Source organism: Geotrypetes seraphini, chromosome 15, assembly GCF_902459505.1.
Source record: "Geotrypetes seraphini chromosome 15, aGeoSer1.1, whole genome shotgun sequence".
NCBI classification, from domain to species: domain Eukaryota; kingdom Metazoa; phylum Chordata; class Amphibia; order Gymnophiona; family Dermophiidae; genus Geotrypetes; species Geotrypetes seraphini.
The window spans coordinates 13337402-13355627 of NC_047098.1; the positions used below are offsets into that span (position 1 = coordinate 13337402).

The 18226-nt window shown below is 45.1% G+C and overlaps 1 protein-coding gene across 10 annotated transcripts in view; it reads left to right on the forward strand.

Moving 5' to 3' along the window:
* The window catches only part of CHD5 (chromodomain helicase DNA binding protein 5), a 244062-nt gene that overhangs the window by 131900 nt on the left and 93936 nt on the right, over positions 1–18226 (forward strand). For all 10 annotated transcript variants that reach the window (XM_033922353.1, XM_033922361.1, XM_033922357.1 and 7 more), the window contains 6 exons: positions 2823–3023; positions 4149–4286; positions 7719–7840; positions 9459–9632; positions 10815–10956; positions 16784–16915. In XM_033922353.1, coding sequence (XP_033778244.1) covers positions 2823–3023; positions 4149–4286; positions 7719–7840; positions 9459–9632; positions 10815–10956; positions 16784–16915 — 909 coding nt within the window. The remainder of the gene's footprint in view (positions 1–2822; positions 3024–4148; positions 4287–7718; positions 7841–9458; positions 9633–10814; positions 10957–16783; positions 16916–18226) is intronic.

Consider the following 18226-nt stretch of genomic DNA (forward strand, 5'->3'; position numbering starts at 1 on the left):
GGCAGACCTTGTGGAAATGACTACTTGAGAGGTTCCGAAAAGGGTTGTTTTGCTCCTAGAAATTGAACTGACAGTGACCTTGAAAACATCCTTCACAACACCGAGACATGAGGCTTCCAAAATCATAAGTGGTTTCAGTGTTTATTATAGGAATATTTCCACAGCATAGCAAGCCACCTTTAATGCAAGGGGATCTGGGAATTAGGGTCAATTGACGCCTAGTAACGAAAGGTAGCCAGTGTTGCATTATGAGGGTTACCAGATGTTCGGGTAAAGCCAGACATGTCCTCTTTTTAGAGAACTGTCCGGGTGTCTGAATGGATTTCCAAAACCCAGCAGTTTCGCTTGAAGCCACATCTGGGGGGGGGGGGAACGAGCTCAGGGAAGACGACAAAGGTTTGTGTGGGAGCGTGACATGGGAAGGAGCGGAGCAGGGCCGGGATAAGACGGGGCAGGGCCAGGGTAGAGCAAGGTATGACTGGGATTGGAATGGGGTGTGGCCACATGTTCTTTTTCTTTTTTCTTTAAAAATCTGGGTAACCCTTTGCACTGAAGTGCGGTCATTGCTACTTATAGCCGGCTTGAAGAAGCACAAGATAAGTGGCAGTTTTTTGGTGAATTCTTTTTGCGCTGTTTTCTGACGCTGAATGTGCGGGACCTATTTCGGCTTGAATTAGACTCTGCATTTCCTGGGGTTGGTGAGGAGGAATTCTACACAATACAAAATAATAACCTTGATTATAGTGAGTGGAGTTTTTTTTTATGGCCTATGACCATTAATGCCGTGGTCTGGCCCGCCAGTTGCTATGTTGAGGCCTTCGGTATTATAAAGAATGATTCTTTATGGAAAACTTGTGCCTTAAGTGTCCGGTGGTCGTGTCCGGCGGTCGCGTTCTGGAACGTTTGCCCGCCTCACCGCTGTAACCTCACGCGTCCTCGCCGTCACGAGTCCTTGCCATCACGCGTGCCCGCCTCGCCGCTGTAACTTCACGCAGGCACTTTCCTGCGTCTGTACGCGATTGTCCTCTCCACTCCACCTCACAATCACGTACAGACGCAGGAAAGTGCCTGCGTGAAGTTACAGCGGCGAGGCGGGCAACGTTTCAGAACGTAAGGTAACCATTGGAGGCAGTGCAGCTTGTGCGTGTGTCCGGTGCCGGGGGAGGTGAGAGCTGAAGGCGGTTGCGGAGGCGACCGCCGGACACTTAAGGCACAAGTTTTCCATAAGTTTTCTTTATAATACCAAGGGCCTCAAAATAGTTGGGCCAGAATCTTGTCTCTTGCAGTTGATACTTTGACAGTTTTCACTTTCTGCATGTTGCACTGCTTTCAGCTGTGTACAGCTGAAATTATCAGACGCAATTACGGAACTATAGTTTATAAATCTTTCCTTAATTGCTTCTGATCATTTCAGATAATCCCACATTTTGGATTTGTCGGTACTTACCTCATCCAAAGTTGTCATTTTTTTAAATTACACAACTCCCAATGATAGGTTCTTTATGCAATTGGTTTTATATTTGTCTCGAGGGAAAGACCTCAGAAACCTGCATCCAACACAGAACAGTCAATTCTTGTGGTGGTGTAACTTAGCAGGACAGATTTTCTATCATTGGTCGCAAAACCCTCCACACACCAATCCCAAGTGCTTTCTATCAATATTTATTTCTATAGCACTAGGTGTGTGAAAATATGGTGCACTTATCTGGTTGCAGAATAAGGCCCGACGGGACCCGTTTCGCCAGCTTATGGCTTCGTCAGGGATCCTATTTTTGTAACAGTGTGTTCAGTCCTGAAAACACTTCAAAAAATGGCGCCGTTGAAGTAGTGAATTTTTTTAAATTAGACATTAACAATTTTTTCTGCGGCCCTCCAAGTACCTACAAGTCCAAAATTTGGCCCTGCAAAAGGTTTAAGTTTGAGAAATCAGAGAAGTGAGTGTGACAATAGCAGTACTCTCCAGTCATTCTTTGGCTTTAACTGAGGCCTTTTTCATATATCCGCTGGTATTGTGTGCAATTGTTACCTGCCATTCCCTGGAAGAGAGTAGACTTTTGTTTATCGTATCTTGAATTTTTTCTCCTCTGTCCTTTGTACAAAAACCCTTTGCGCTACCAATAACTGTGATATATAATGCAAATTACTCCTTTGAAATTGCGCTGTTTTCCCTGTAATGTAGTTGACGAATAAAGGTTGAAAGTACCGCAAGGTGCACAATTGCTATGTCGTTTGATATGTGTACGATGATTTTATTGGGCTATTGTATACAAGTCTCGTGTATATATTTATGTTTTTGTGTGTGTTGCTTTGGAAACCGCTGAGATTGCTGGCGGTACAGCAGACCCTCGATATTCGCGGGGGGTTAGGGGCAGAGCCGGCCCGCAAATATTGAAATATCGCGGATAACTTTCAGGGCCGGCTCTGACCCAACCCCGCCTCCCTCCTGCATCCCGGGCCTTCCCCAGACCTTACCTGGTGGTCTAGCGGTCTCGAGACTACAACGGGAACTCACGGCAGCCGTTTTGATGACGGGGCAGGAGCGTAGGATGATCGATCCCGCCCCGCGTTGCCACTAGATCACCAGGTAAGGTCTGGGAAAGGTCCAGGATGCAGCGTTTCTTAAAAAAAAAAAAAAAATCACGAATAACCGAATCCGCGGATACTGAAACCGTGGATTCAGAAGGGGGTACTGTATATACATTTTTAAAATAAATAAGTACATACTTCTGCTTGACTGATTTTTGCCCACTGAAAGCCACTTCTCTGATTTCTACTTATCTAATAAAAGTGATCTTCTAGCATACTGATCTCTTCCCTTACAGGGTCACTCAAAGGGCCCCTACTTGGTCAGCGCCCCCTTGTCCACCATCATCAACTGGGAACGAGAGTTTGAGATGTGGGCACCCGATTTCTATGTTGTAACGTATACCGGAGATAAGGAGAGTAGAGCAATAATCAGAGAAAACGAGTTCTCGTTCGAAGACAACGCCATCCGTAGCGGGAAGAAGGTCTTCAGGATGAAAGTAAGGAGACGCGAACAAGTTCTACGGGAAAAGACAAATTCAGGGATGTGTTCCAGCTTCCACCTTGTGCAATTAGTTTTCTAACAAATCTCACTCGCGCAGCTTTGTAAAAAGAGCCATAAGACCTGTAGTTAGATTCAAAACTATTTGGGCTAGATTCACTAAGGACACCGATCATGTCCCGACCACTTTGCCACTCGATTGTTCCCCGACCCGATTCACTAACCTTGGTGCTGATCAACCTCCGATCCGATCCGCGCATGCAAATGAGGGGGAACGGCATGGAAATGTAGGCAGGCAGCGATTCACTAAAAAAAAAACCATGAGTGACACCGACTGGGCTGGCCGAGCGAAAAATAAGCGACTGCTGAGGATCAGTTGCTCAGGTCCTTTCTGACTGCCCTGCCTTCTGCCGCCCCTTCCTGCCCCCCCCCTCCCCCCGGCTCTCCTGCTCTATGCCTCCCCGACTCTGGAGTTATGAGTAAATGCCGCACAGCGCTGCCCTGCTTCTGCCCCGGCTTTCCCCCGCAGTGTGAGCCCGTGGTTTTAACCCACCGGGTTAAAACCACGGGCTCGCTATAAAAAGTTAAAAAAGTAAAGTAAAAAAAAGGTCGCTGCTCTTTCAGCATGTGCAGACCATCTACAGATGGTCTGGGCATGTGTCAGGATCGCTATTCAGTGATCCGAGCAGTTGGTTGGGGGCGTGATTCCGGTCGCCCTCATTTGCATGAGGGCGATTTGTGAATCAGCCCCTGGCCACGGACCCGATCCGATCCTTGGCGTTAGTGAATCTAGCCCAAAGAGCTGACAAAGCAGTTTGAGTTCCTTTGTAGTGGGAAAGAAAATCCAGATCTTTGATAAGATCTGTGGTGGGGGGGAGAAATAATCTTTTTGGGCCCTACACAACTCCCTTTATTGTAAGTTAATATTAAGATGCATATTGACACGCTGCTAACTTGATTTATGTGTCTGTTTGGAAGAACTTAGTAGGCCCACACAGTGCCCAGGCAGCTCAAGGTTTTTTCCCCATTCTTCTATTGCAGCTTGGACCTGTATAATTCAGAACCAAGTGCCAGAGCACAATTCCACCCCATAAACACTTCTGTTCTGGTTTTTATTGTTCAGAAAGAAGCTCAGATTAAATTCCATGTCCTGCTCACCTCTTATGAACTCATCACCATCGATCAGGCCATCCTGGGGTCCATAGAGTGGGCGTGTCTTGTGGTGGATGAAGCTCACAGGCTGAAGAACAACCAGTCAAAAGTAGGTGTTCCTCAGAAACACAATGCTTACACGGTCTAAGCTCTTGTATTTAACAAGGTTTCTGAGATGTCCCTTATCAAACGGACTGATTTCAGAACTGGTTATAAGGCAATTCAAATAGTTGAAGTAATTCTGTGGTCAGAAATAAGAAAAAGAGTAATGCGTTCGTCTAAGTAAAATAAAATAGAGGAAATCAACCCCCTTTTGTACGAAACTGTGCTAGTGTTTTTTTAGCGCAGAGAGCCGCACTGAATGGCCCGCGCTGCTCCTGACGCTCACAGGAACTCAGTGAGCATTGGGAGCAGCGCGGCTCTCTGTGCTAAAAACCGCTAGCGAGGTTTCGAAGAAGAGGGATTAAGGGCCCCTTTTACTAAGCCACAGTAGAGTTTTCTACCGCGGGCCAGCGCGATAAATGATCCGATGCTCATATGAATTCTATGAGTGTCGGCAAACAACAAAGGGGAGAAATCCCACACAATCTGCAGTAAAAAGAGCACAAGCCAAAGCAAAGAGAACTGCAGACAATGTACAAAGATGCAGGCTAAATTGATTAAATCAAAATCATGAATGCGGTTAATGCTACCACCTTGTACCAAACCAAAGGACTCCGCCGGCAGAGTGTCTCAAAAAGATTGTTTTTAATGCTGTCGACGTTATCTTCTCAGACTAAGCTCTTGTATTTGATACCTTATCCACCTGGGACCCCTGATGAAGGCAGCTTAGGACCCCCATAGACTGTTAAGAGAACAGTGCAAGACCTTGGCCATTTCACATGTTAAATGGCAAAATCTTGTTCTATTTGCCCTTAACATTTATTTATACGAGGGTCATATCATAAATAATGCACACTATTGTTTTTAAAATTTACATGTTTTATTTTTTTTCCAAGTATTTCTTTACAATCCTTCAATATAATCTCCCTGCTTTGTAATTCGGCAACTGAAGAAAAACGGTGTCTTGGATGGAGTAATGAAGCTTCCTGGACTTCGGGACTCGGTTATTGCAAAGCAGGGAGACTATATTGAAGAACTGTAAAGAAATACTTGGGGGGAAAAAAAATAAAACAAGTAAATAAAAAAAAAATAAAAAAATAGTGTGCATTATTTATGAAATGACCCTCAGAGATATATATATATATAGTAATGTGAGCTATATAATAATGAAATGCAAATCATGCAAACCATATCATTATAATATAAATCAAATAAGGAAGCTTGCATTTGCTTTCACGAGCTACATTATTCCTGGAAAAATAATGTTACCACTTGCGCTGCTAACATAGGCCTGATGCAGGCAAGGAGCCTCTTAAAGGCACTGACATCAAAGAGCAGTTCTCCACCACCAATTCAGCCCAACTCCAAAGAGTAGCCCTCACACCCAATACACACACCCTGCCCCTGAAACATCCTACCTATCTCCCTGTCCTAGGGTTACCATATGGCTCCAGAAAAAGGAGGACGGATTGAGACATCCGGGTTTTACTTCTACTGAAAGCAATGGAAGTAAAACTCGGCTGTCTCAATCCATCCTCCTTTTTCTGGAGCCCTATGGTAACCCTACCCTGTAACCCTGTCCTGCCCCCCCCACCCCTCCCTGACTCGCATATTCCAGGACACCCTCCACTTGTTAAAACAAATCCTCATTCCCTCTGGAACCTAAAGGGAATTTCCTGGGGTGTAGTGGGTAAGGTAGGAATGATCCCCAGTCCCTCCTGCCTAGGGTTACCATATGGCTCTAGAAAAAGGAAGACGGATTGAGACATCTGGGTTTTACTTCCACTGAAAGTAATGGAAGTAAGGAGGACAGAAAGGCATCTGGGCTTAACTTCCATTGAAAGCGACAGAAGTAAAATCCAGATGTCTCAATCCGTCCTCCTTTTTATGGAGCCATATGGGAAGCCTACTCCTGCCCCATTGGTGGCCCAGTTCAAAAGGCTACCAGTCAGTTCCTAACGGTAATATTTGCAGTAGTATTACTAGGGAGTCAAATTGCCAAACAAGGCCGCATGCCTCCCCTCAGTACAGTTAAATGTGGTCTCCCTGAGTGAGCCTGCAACTTCTTTTGCCCACCAGTAGGGGCCGTAGTGAGCTATGTGCCAGCAGTGTGACTGCACAGGGCACAAGAGAGGCAGGGGCTCCAAAATTCAGTCCTGTCCATTGCTTTCCTAGCTGGGGTGTGACACAGTGGGCTAGAGATACCAGCCGTCCGGATTTGCCTCTTTTTAGAGGACATGTCCGGGCATCTGGGGGTTTTGAAAAGCTTCCAGCTCGGGACCACGTCTGCAGATGCGATGATGTCACGTGCACATATGCATGTGACATCATTGTGTCACATGTGCAGATGCCCTCCCGACAAGGCACCAAGCATGAGAGCAGGTAGAAGGGGACCAGGCTGGGGGGCGTGACTTGGGCAGAACAGGGTGGGGTTGGGTGTAACTTTGCGGTCCTGGGGGGCGGGGCCATGGTTCCAGATTTTACAATAGTAAATCTGGTATTGAGAGTTGGGAGGTTCGAGGTTCGCCTAAAAAAACTCCTTTTTATGGAGGTTTGGGATCCTTATATTCAGAATCTTTCACCAAAAATACGAAGTTTGGTTATCAATGATTTATTATGAAAATTTAGGTTTACTAATTACATTCCAGTTATTTATTTTAATTCTTTATTTTTGTCAACTTTCATCCAGGGTGAGGGATTTCATTTAGGGGAAGATAGAGGGGTAGGGTATAGAATTAAGGGGGGTGTAGATAAGATTGAATTAATTCATATGGAAATTAAATTTGAAAGAATGATTTAAATTTGTATGAAATTTATTGTAATTCTTATTGTATTGAATGTATTTTTCTATTATCCTATTGTACTGATTATTTGATTCTTTCAATAAAAATTGTTATACAAAAAAAAAAAAAAAAATCTGGTAACCCTACAGCGGGCAGGAGAGGGGCTCTGGGGGACATGTCGCAAGGGGTTCATTTCTGGCTTAGGATGGTCCTGCCCACCAGGTCAATTTATCCTGATAGAAGTTTTGAAAGATTGTCCTCAGCAGGGCCTTGGTTCATCTGGACAAGCAATGTAGAGACCAGGTGAGCTCCTGTACCAAGAATCAACGGGCCTTGTTCAAGAAAGACTTTCGCCATCCTCTGTCTGTGGGAAAAGCAGCTGTTGAATAAGGTCTGCTGAAGTTCTTGGGTACTGTTATTAGAAAGCCTGGATTAAATGAACTTTCTTGACAGATGAACATTATAGCCTCTTCCTAGTGCCAGAACTAGTTCTGTTTTTTGCCAACGGGCTGACCTTTCGCATTTCATGTCGTTTACTGGGCAGAAATGAATTCATATTGGCAGACAACACTGCTCCAATGTGGTGGCAGGCAGAGGATTAAAATGAATTGTCGCCTCGTAATCAAGGCTGCTGGCACATAACTCCCTTTTCTAAGTTCTTTAGGGTATTGAATAGCTATAAGATTGACTATAAGCTGCTGTTAACTGGAACGCCACTGCAGAATAATCTGGAAGAGCTTTTCCATCTTCTGAATTTCCTGACGCCCGAGAGGTTTAAGTAAGTCCCGTATTCGCTTTTCATATGTATAATGAAGAATGATTGTGTTATGATTGTCTATATAATTACCTCTGAGGGGGATGACCAGTCTAAAAAAATCAAGTGCAGAACTAAGGCATATATATTCTTAATTTGATTAGTATAGGTTTGATATTCAGCTGGCAGTGATCAGCTTTTTGCTGATCGATGCTGGGGAAGGGGTAAAACGCGGACCTGACGGACCTCGCGGATCTAAACCCATACGGCCTTAAAAATCTGAGGTCCGTGTCGGTCCTTGTCCATGGCGCTTGTAGTTTCTGTCGCTGACAGACCTTGATCGAGATTTGAGCGCTGACGGATCCGTCTCAGCATAGGGAGAGAAAAGTGTTAGGATCCGTCAGCGCTAAAAATCTCTTTGAGGTCTGTCAGAGCCAGAGACTAGTGCTGGAGTGGCAGAGTTTTTATTTATTTTATTAGCGCTGAGGGCATGTTTGAGGGTGTAGGATAGACGTGCTCTGTGCCAATTGGTTAGTGCAGCTACATTAGCACGCACCAATCGATAAGTGTGTAATTACCGTAGGAGTCCTTACCACCTAGAAAATAGATATTGATAAGAGCTCCTCTCGCTAATGGCCACATGTTAATGGGGAAATTAGCGTGTGGCTATTAATAGAGGAAATGGTAAATGCAGTCATTTTTCAGCCATCCTACAAGTGGCCTCGGTGTGCAGGAAAGCTACGCCCTAGTAATAGCGTTGGCCACTTTTTAGCGCAAATGTTTATACTGCACCCGAGCCTCAATCATTAGTCAATGAAATTTTTAAGGGGAGATTTTGTCAAATTTGTGGACTACAAATATTATCCTGACTACAGAGTTATGCATCATCTTAACCCCCCCCAGCATACGGGTGTCACAATATTTTATAAGACGCTTTGAAGGTTTTTTTTTTATGCCTGTGGTGTGTGTGTGGTAGAGCCATGGATGCTGGCACTCCATGAGCTGAGGCTTTTTCCTCCTCTGCTATGAGGAAGTGTTCACAAAGATTATCTAGACCAGGGGTGTCAAAGTCCCTCCTCGAGGGCCGCAATCCAGTCGGGTTTTCAGGATTTCCCCCAATGAATATGCATGAGATCTATTAGCATACATTGAAAGCAGTGCATGCAAATAGATCTCATGCATATTCACTGGGGAAATCCTGAAAACGCGACTGGATTGCGGCCCTCGAGGAGGGACTTTGACACCCCTGATCTAGAGTATTCGGTGACGCGTCAAAACCACGCGGGACAAAAATGCGCCGAAAATCCCGCACAGGACTTATGCCCTCCGCCTTAAAACTGTTAGCACTCTGGTACAAGACAGGTTTTAGAGTCCTGTTATATAGAGAGAGCTATACAAATAAATTCATAAATGGTGTATAGAAGGCTAGAATAGAGTGCGACTGTCTTTTTAATTTGAACCATTTCTTTTATTCTAGTACCAAACCTTTTCTACTTGCAGGTATAATAGAAATTGGTTATTGTAGGTCTCAGTTGCCCAGTTCTGCATGCAGAGCCAGAGTCTCTTTAAATCATCTAATGATTGGTTAGGCCTGCTGCTTCTCTAGCCTGTTCGGTCATTATGGATCTCACTTTTTTTACAGCAACCTGGATGGGTTCCTGGAGGAATTTGCAGACATTTCAAAGGAAGACCAGATTAAGAAACTGCACGACCTACTGGGACCCCACATGCTGCGGCGACTGAAGGCCGATGTCTTCAAGAACATGCCTGCAAAGACCGAACTCATCGTTCGAGTGGAGCTCAGTCAGATGCAAAAGTAGGTCGTAGTTTGGCAGTCTTGTGCCTCAAATTTCTTTCTTACTGTGCCTATCAGTAGAGTTATGGATAGGGTTACCATATGTCTGGGTTTCCCGGACATGTCCTCTTTTTAGGCGGATATCCGGGTGCCTGGGGTTTGTGATCATTTGTCCAGGTTTAAAAAAACCTGTTGTTTCCACAAGCCCACCCACTTTGGGTTCAGTATAATCCACCCAACCCCCCCTCCCCAAAGTCTTCTCCTGGCACTTCCTCTCTAGTTCCATCCTGTCATCCCCCTCCCCCAGCAGTCCTCCAATCCTTGGCTACATTGCCGGCAGTGTCGGTGATTGAGGCACTTGCTGCCAGCCAGTTCTGTCATGTCTCACTTCCTGTGATGCAATTTCCTGTTCCCAGACAGATAGGATTTGGTACAGAGAAGACTTCAGGAGCCCACTGGCAACGGGCGCCTCAATCACTGACACTGCCGGCAAAGTATCCAAAGATTGGAAGACTGTTGCTAAGTGGTTGGGTGAGGGGGAGAGAGGAAATAGAGAAAAATACCAGACAGCATGGCAGAGAAATATGCTGCTTCCATGGGCAGGGGAAGGCAGGAAGGAAATAGATTTGTGACTACAGAGGTGGCAGCTAGCAGGGGGATCAAATGAGAGGAGTGGAGTAGAGAGAACAGAGATCGGATGAAGGAATGGGGAAGAAGCATTAGAGGCATGAGAGAGAGAGATTGATGGTGAGAAGGAGGTCAGCAGAGGAAGATGAGGAGAGGGACAGAGAGAAACACTGGCCCTGGTGCAGGAGAAAGAGGGGGAGAAGAGGAGAGACAGGGACATGCAGAGGTGATGGGAACAAAGAGTGCCGATGTTGAACACGGGGGAGGGATAGGGACAGGGACACAGAGGGAATGACGATGGACATGGACAGAGAAGAAATGTTAAATGGAACAGAAGTCCTGGAAAGAGCAGGTCTCAGGGAAACTCGGGTACAGTGGGCGTGATGTCTTAGTCAAGTAAGAACGCCACCGGTAGAAAAAAAACCTGCTGCTGCTTTACAGATAACAGTGTCATTGGTTGAAGACGTCAACAGTTCATCCTTGGCATAATGTATGTCGTGCACTCAAGCAGATCGGTCATTCCCAGTGGTTAACCGGATGAAACCCACAATGTCTTTCTTTTTCACTTGGATTTAGGAAGTACTACAAATTTATACTAACTAGGAATTTTGAAGCATTGAACTCGAAAGGTGGTGGGAACCAGGTGTCCTTGCTTAACATCATGATGGACCTGAAAAAATGCTGCAATCACCCCTATCTTTTCCCTGTTGCTGCTGTGGTAAGTTTCTCCATTGAAACCAAACAAGGTACCGTAAAGTAATCCCACAACGAACGATAGTCAGGTTGATGAATTTTAGGGCTCCTTTTACTAAGGTGCGTTAGGGTATTAACGCGCAGAATTGCTTGCGCTAGACCTTTAATGCCAGCATTGAGCTGGCATTAGTTCTCGCCACTTAGCGTGCGGTACTATCCTGCTTGCGGTAAAAACGCTAGCGCCCCTTAGTAAAAGGAGCCCTACGCGAAAGCTGCGCACAGTGTAACAGGCAAATGAAATTGTATGCATACATCATTGACGTTTTTCTTACAAATTTACCCGGATGTTAAAATGAAACGTTTATGTTGGGTGAAACTTTAATTTTCAGCAGCCATAACCAGTTAAGCGATTTAACGAGCCAGCAGCTGTGTCATGCTGGTTAAATCATTTTGAACACTGGCCAGTTAATATCTAGCACCTAAAAGAAGCTTCTGTGTTATGCGTGGCAGGGGATTTTAAAATGATGCCCAAAGTTGACAAAATGTGCAGCCAAATCGACAGTTCGCGTTATTCTTTTGGAGTGGCAATAGAACCAATTACGACACTTCCACCTTCTCTAGCCACAATAAATTCTAACAATTGTGTAGGCTCGGAAAATGGTTTTTTTTTTACTACCATAAGTAATACAACATTTTGCCGGGAATTTTAATATGAATGCAGCACCTAGAGAGAGGACTCTCGGTCTATAAACCAGAAAGTCCCTTCTTCTCTGTTGTTATGAAACCTATGGAAAAATACGTATCTTTGAGCCCATAAATTGAGCCGCAAGTAAGTTCTGGGAATTAAATCTCTATCAAACTCAAGAGCAAAAGTCACCATTAGTGTAGTCCAGGGGTCTGCAACCTTTAAGACATAAAGAGCCACTTGGACCCGTTTTCGAAAAGAAAAAAAAACTTGGAGCCGCAAAACCATTATAAAACAAATCTAACACTGCATATATTGTTTCTTATCTTAATGCTATATACAGGATCACTAAATTGAAAATAAAATCATTTTTCCTACCTTTGCTATTTGGTGATTTCATGAGTCTCTGGTTGCACTTTCTTCTTCTGACTGTGCATCCAATCTTTCTTCCTTTCTTTCAGCCTCCTGTATGTTTCCTCTCCTCCAGACCTCATTCTCTCCCCCAACTTTTTCTTTCTGTCTCCCTGTTCCCCCTTCTTTCTGTCTCCGTGCCCTCCCCCAAGCCACTCGGTTTGCTGCCACCGCAATCGGGGAACAGCCCCCAAGCCACCGCCGTCCCAAGCTTTCCCTGCAGAAGTGTTGCGCTGACCAGCATTCCGCTCCCTGACGTCAATTCTGACGTAGGAGAGGAAGTTCCGGGCCAACAAGGCATTTCTCCTCATTCCATCCAGCCTGAGCCCCATCTCTCCTTGATCCAGCATTTCCCTTCTGTGTCTGTCAGAATTACCATTCCACCTATTTTCCAGCATCACCCTTCTTTGTGTCCATCTCACCTATATCCCTATCTCACCACTTTTTCAGAATCTTCATTTGTCTCTGTCCTTATCTTTACGCCATGTTCACCATTTGCCCTTTCAATGTCTTTATCTCCCCCCACACACTTTTTCAGCATTACTTCTATGTCTCTATTTCACCTCCTCTTCATGTCCCCTCTGTATCTCTATCCTTATTCAGTAGGTCCTGCTTACCCTTTCTCTTCTTTGTGTTACTATCTCCATTTTCAGCTTTCCCCCCTTTTCCTTTGTTACTGCACCCTGTAGCTAGAATCTTTCCACCCTCCCTCCACTCCGGCCCAGCCCAGTATGAAATATTTCCTTTTGTTTCCCTCCCCTCTCTCTTTCTCTCTCTCTTCTGCTCCCTCACCCACGAGTCCTGCATCTGGCCCTCTCCCTTCTACCTGCACCTGGCAACACCCCCCTGCTCCGCGGCTCTCTTCAGCAACTCGTCAGCAGCAGTGATCAAGACAAGCTGCCGACATCGAGGCCTTCCCTCTACGAGTCCCGCCTTTGTGGAAAAAGGAAGTTGAAACAAGCGGGACTCGCAGAGGGTAGGCCCCGACGTCAGAAGCTGCTGCTGAGTTGCCGAAGAGAGCCGCGGAGCAGGGGATGTGGCCGGAAGCAGGTAGAAGGGAGAGGGAGATAGGAAGGCTGTAGATCTCCGGAGCATGACACCGACCCCGGCCAGGATGATTTCTTTTTCAGGCACCTTACAAGTCCAGCGTCGCGGCGGGAAATAGCCATGCTGAGCAGTGAGCTCAGCACTACACAGATGAAAGCCTTGCTTGCTGATTGGTCCGGCGGCACGGCGCCGCCGGACCAATCAGCAAGCAAGGCTTTCATCTGTGTATGTGCTGAGCTCACTGCTCAGCATGGCTATTTCCCGCCGCGACGCTGGACTTGTAAGGTGCATGCCTGCGTGACACACTACCGGAGCCGCAGCAAAGGTGGAAAAGAGCCGCATGCGGCTCTGGAGCCGCAGGTTGCCGACCCCCGGTGTAGTCCTTTCCACAATCACTTCAAGAGAATTTTCCAAGAAATTTGTCAAATCAATTTCACCTCTGGCATTCTCAGCCTCATCAGTTGATGTAGAGCTAACTGGTTTAGCTTTAATGGCCAGATATTGTGCTTTTAGTATGGGTGACAAATTATCAACAGGTGTCAATAACACTTCACGCATATATCTACTGACCTTCTCAATGGCTGAGATTACTGGCGACCTGGAAAAATTCAAAATTCTCAAGTTATTTTTCCTTCGATAATTTTCCATATACTCCAACTTTTTCTAAATAACAGATCTTTCTTTAACAATATCTAATTGGAGATCTGTAACTTGACTTACCAGTTGTTCGTGTTTCTGAATAGTCTCACCATGCTCTTTCAGGATTTCACCGTGGTGGTTCACCGTAGAGTTGCTATTTCCACATTCTCAATACAGCTACATCTTTTTTTCAGGTTATTTATTTATTTTAAAAATTTATATACCGTTTAAAACTAGAGTCCACAATTCCAGTTGCCTTCCATATAGCTTCCGTATTTATGACGGCAGTCTTCACCAGCTCTCCAAAATGTAGGTTTTCCTCCCCGGGTTCGCTTCCTCCTTCAGCCTCAGTGCTGGAGATCGTTGTTAGATTTCCGGCTGGGTTTTCAGCCACACAGAGTTCCCCAGACGCTCCTCCAGGGCCCTGGCGCTTCCGTTTTCTCTTCCGGGGACTTCAACGCCGCTTGTGGCACAGGACTGAGCACACCGGGCTGAAGAGGTGCCGGTCGTGATTCAGGGCTCAACGAGGTCCCTTCAGTGCTAAGGTTCTCCGTTAGAGGCAGGGTCCCTCCCAAAGCAGACTGCGTTTCCTGTATCGCACGGTGAGCTACACCTTCCAAAGTCATCTGGACTAACCGCTGTGGCGGCGGCTGGAGGCACAGCCTGAGATGATCCTTTACGCTTCCCCATCGCGAAATGGATAAGGTGAAAGTCGGTGTTGTCCAAACTCCATTTAGTAGCGCAGCTGTCCGTGTGCGTCTGCGCCCGATGCCATCTTGACAAGTAGTCTGCCTCGTCTTAAAGATAGAAACATTTTTTTCCCGTTCCTGTGTAGTCTTTGCAACTTCTGGATAATCCCAAATTTTTTAACCTCCAAAAGGAAGATGAGAACTTTTAGGGGTCCTTTTATCAAGCTGCGGTAGAGGTTTAATGCCCGTTAAACCGCCTGCCACGCTAGCCGCTAACGCCCGCATTGAAAAGGCGTTAGTTGTTTAGCTGGCCGCGGGGGTTAGCGCATGATGAAATGTCCGACGTGTCAACCCTGCTAGCATGGCTTGATAAAAGGACCCCTTAAAGCAGTGGTTCCCAACCCTGTCCTGGAGGACCACCGGGCCAATCGGGTTTTCAGGATAGCCCTAATGAATATGCATAGAGCAGAGTTGCATGTCTGTCACTTCTATTATATGCAAATCTCTCTCATACATATTCATTAGGGCTAATCTCTCTCATGCATATTCATTAGGGCTATCCTGAAAACCCGATTGGCCCGGTGGTCCTCCAGGACAGGGTTGGGAACCACTGCCTTAAAGCAGGGGTAGGGAACTCCGGTCCTCGAGAGCCGTATTCCAGTTGGGTTTTTCAGGATTTTCCCAATGAATATGCATTGAAAGCAGTGCATGCAAATAGATCTCATGCATATTCATTGGGGAAATCCTGAAAACCCGACTGGAATACGGCTCTCGAGGACTGGAGTTCCTTACCCCTGCCTTAAAGTATAGTCTTAATACCATATTCATCCTGTTCAAAAACAAATCATACCAGCAACGTTGCTCTCTCAGAAGCCTTTTCTTTAAAATTTGACTTTTATTAAACTCCTTTTTATTTTCCTTTGCCACGCCCCACCAACAGAGATCTAAGGAAGGCTAAAAAATTAAGGTTTCTTTGAAAAGACTTTTCCTTGTTTGTCTCTGGGTTTCTTGCAATAAGAGATTGGGTTCATAGACAACGGCGCGAAAGACAAAGGCGCGCCTGGACAATTGAGCGCAGCGCGGAGGCGCGCGCCGCTCTAAATTACAGTTTTTAGGGCTCCGACGGGGGTGTGTGGGGGGGAACCCCCCACTTTACTTAATAGACATCGCGCCGGCGTTATGGGGGGTTTGGGGGGTTGTAACCCTCCACATTTTACTGTAAACTTAACTTTTTCCCTAAAAACAGGGAAAAAGTTAAGTTTTCAGTAAAATGTGGGGGGTTACAACCCCCCAAACCCCCAACAATGCCCCCACAACGTGGTGCGATGTCTATTAAGTAAAGTGGGGGGGTTCCCCCCACCCACCCCCGTCGGAGCCCTAAAAACAGTAATTTAGAGCGGCGCACGCCTCCACGCTGCGCTCAATTGTCTGGGCGCGCCTTTGTCCCGGCGCGCTTTTGACCTGACACCAAGAGATTGTCTTGTGAATTATTTTTTTGCAAAGCCGCACTAGCATTTTTAGCGCTGTGTGCCACAGTCACAGCTCCAATGCTCATAGAATTTCTATGAGAGTCTGGGCGGTAACCGCTGTTGATCCCGCTAAAAACGCTAGCGTGGCTTTGTAAAGGAAGGGGGAAAGTTAAAAAAAAAAGCGCAGCGAATGTTAGTCCATGAGCAACCCCCTCTTTTACTTAGGTGCGTCAACCGATTAGCGCGCGCTAAACGCTAACATGTCCACAGACTAACATATTAGCGTTTAACTTGCGCTAATTCGATTAGCATGCGCTAATTGGTTAGCGCACCTTAGTGAAAGAGGGCCTAAGCATTATGCAATCTGTTTTGTTTTCATGACACCTTGCAGGCACAGGGCTGACCTGATGCATATTGTGTCTCTCTACTCTGTGTCAATTAATGTTTTGTCATTTTAATGTCGTTTGTAGACTGTAATTGATTTTAATGTTAATTTTACATTGTAGTAGACCAGGGGTGTCAAAGTCCCTCCTCGAGGGCCGCAATCCAGTCGGGTTTTCAGGATTTCCCCCATGAATATGCATGAGATCTGTTTGCATGCACTGTTTTCATTATATGCTAATAGATCTTATGCATATTCATGGGGGAAATCCTGAAAACCCGACTGGATTGCGGCCCTCGAGGAGGGACTTTGACACCCCTGTAGTAGACTGTCTTGATTGCTACGTAGTAAAGGCAGTATATAAAACATTTAATAAACATATTTAAATATTGGCTACACTTACCACTTATCCATGGGGAAGAGTCACACTTAACCACTTGTATTACAGTTTGAAAGGAAGGAGTTTTTGAATAGATGGGCCTTTGCTGTCACTAACCTCTCTGCAATTTTTTTGGTGGGGCGGGTTATAGGAGGCTCCGGTCTTGCCAAATGGATCGTATGATGGCAACTCGTTGGTCAGATCGTCTGGGAAATTGATGCTTTTACAGAAGATGCTAAAGAAACTCAAGGATGGGGGCCACAGAGTTCTAATTTTCTCTCAGGTGAGAAACTAAAATGCCTAACGTGGCTTGTTTTTTTTTTTTTTTAGGTATTTATTATTTGTTTATATTCATAAGCCATATTTCAAAACCAACAAAAATGGTGACCCAAGTTTCCACAGAAAAAAAAAAAGGCAAACCCAAACAAAACCCAAAACTGTGGAAACAAACCGCGTTTAAAATCTTTACGTCTTCAAAAAACTTAAAACGCTTTCTGTTCTATACTAATGTGGACAGTGTTTTAATTTTTTTTTGAAGACGTAAAGAAGATTTTAAACGCGGTTGGTTTCCACAGTTTTGTTTTTTTTTGGATAAGCCGTATTTCAGCCATCAAAACCCAATTAAACTGACTACAAAATGGCATTGTCAAAATCAAAAAGTGGTAGAGTAACTATGAACAATTCTTCTTGTGTGGAATGATCTATGTTATATTACTTCTCACTACCAAAGTATTTAGATCAATGCTGTCTTGTTAAAATGTTTATTTTATTTTTATTTTTCCTCTAACTCTACTTTTCACTTCTCTATTACCCTCCAGGTACTTTAGTTAGATTGTGAGCCTTCGGGACAGTAAGGGAATTTTTCAAGTACCTTTCTTATTTCTAATCTTAATGTATATTTTCTGTAAACCGCTTCGAACCTAACGGATGTAGCGGTATATAAGAAATAAATTACATTACATTACATTACATTACCACCTGGGATGTACATGTAAAGAAAATACTTTTTTTTCATTTTCCTTGATATGTATTTTGGGGGGAATATTTGTTTCATTTTCTTTTTGGACTCTTTTTTTTTTTTAATCTTAGTGCACCAAAAAAATGGTAATTATCAAAGTGTGGTGAAACTGGGCTTCTACCACAGGATTGACTGACTTACAGTAGCTCAGTACCAGAGGTCAGTCAGTCCAATAGTACTGTATATGAAAAACGCTGCTTTCGATCAACCTTTCATGGAGTATTATACAGGGTGGGCCACGGAAAAGTAGCCTGCCTCCGGTGAAAGTATGACAAGATGAACGAGCAAGTGGATTGTTTTTCTTCACTTACCCACAAGTTACAACAGATGGTAAAAGCGGTCTCCATTCACATCTATAGCCTTCGCTAGGTATGCCAGTCTAGGCACCTCACTTTAGGCATTTTTTATAGAATCTGGGCCTAAGCTAATCTACTATAAGAAAATGCTAAGCGCGCATGCGCACTCCTACCTGCATGTTCCGTGATCCGTATGTCCGTGGCAGGCAGGAGTGTGCATGCATGCTTCCAATGGGCCCATACTCGCTGACACCAAGGTAATGTGCACTGTTGCCGACTC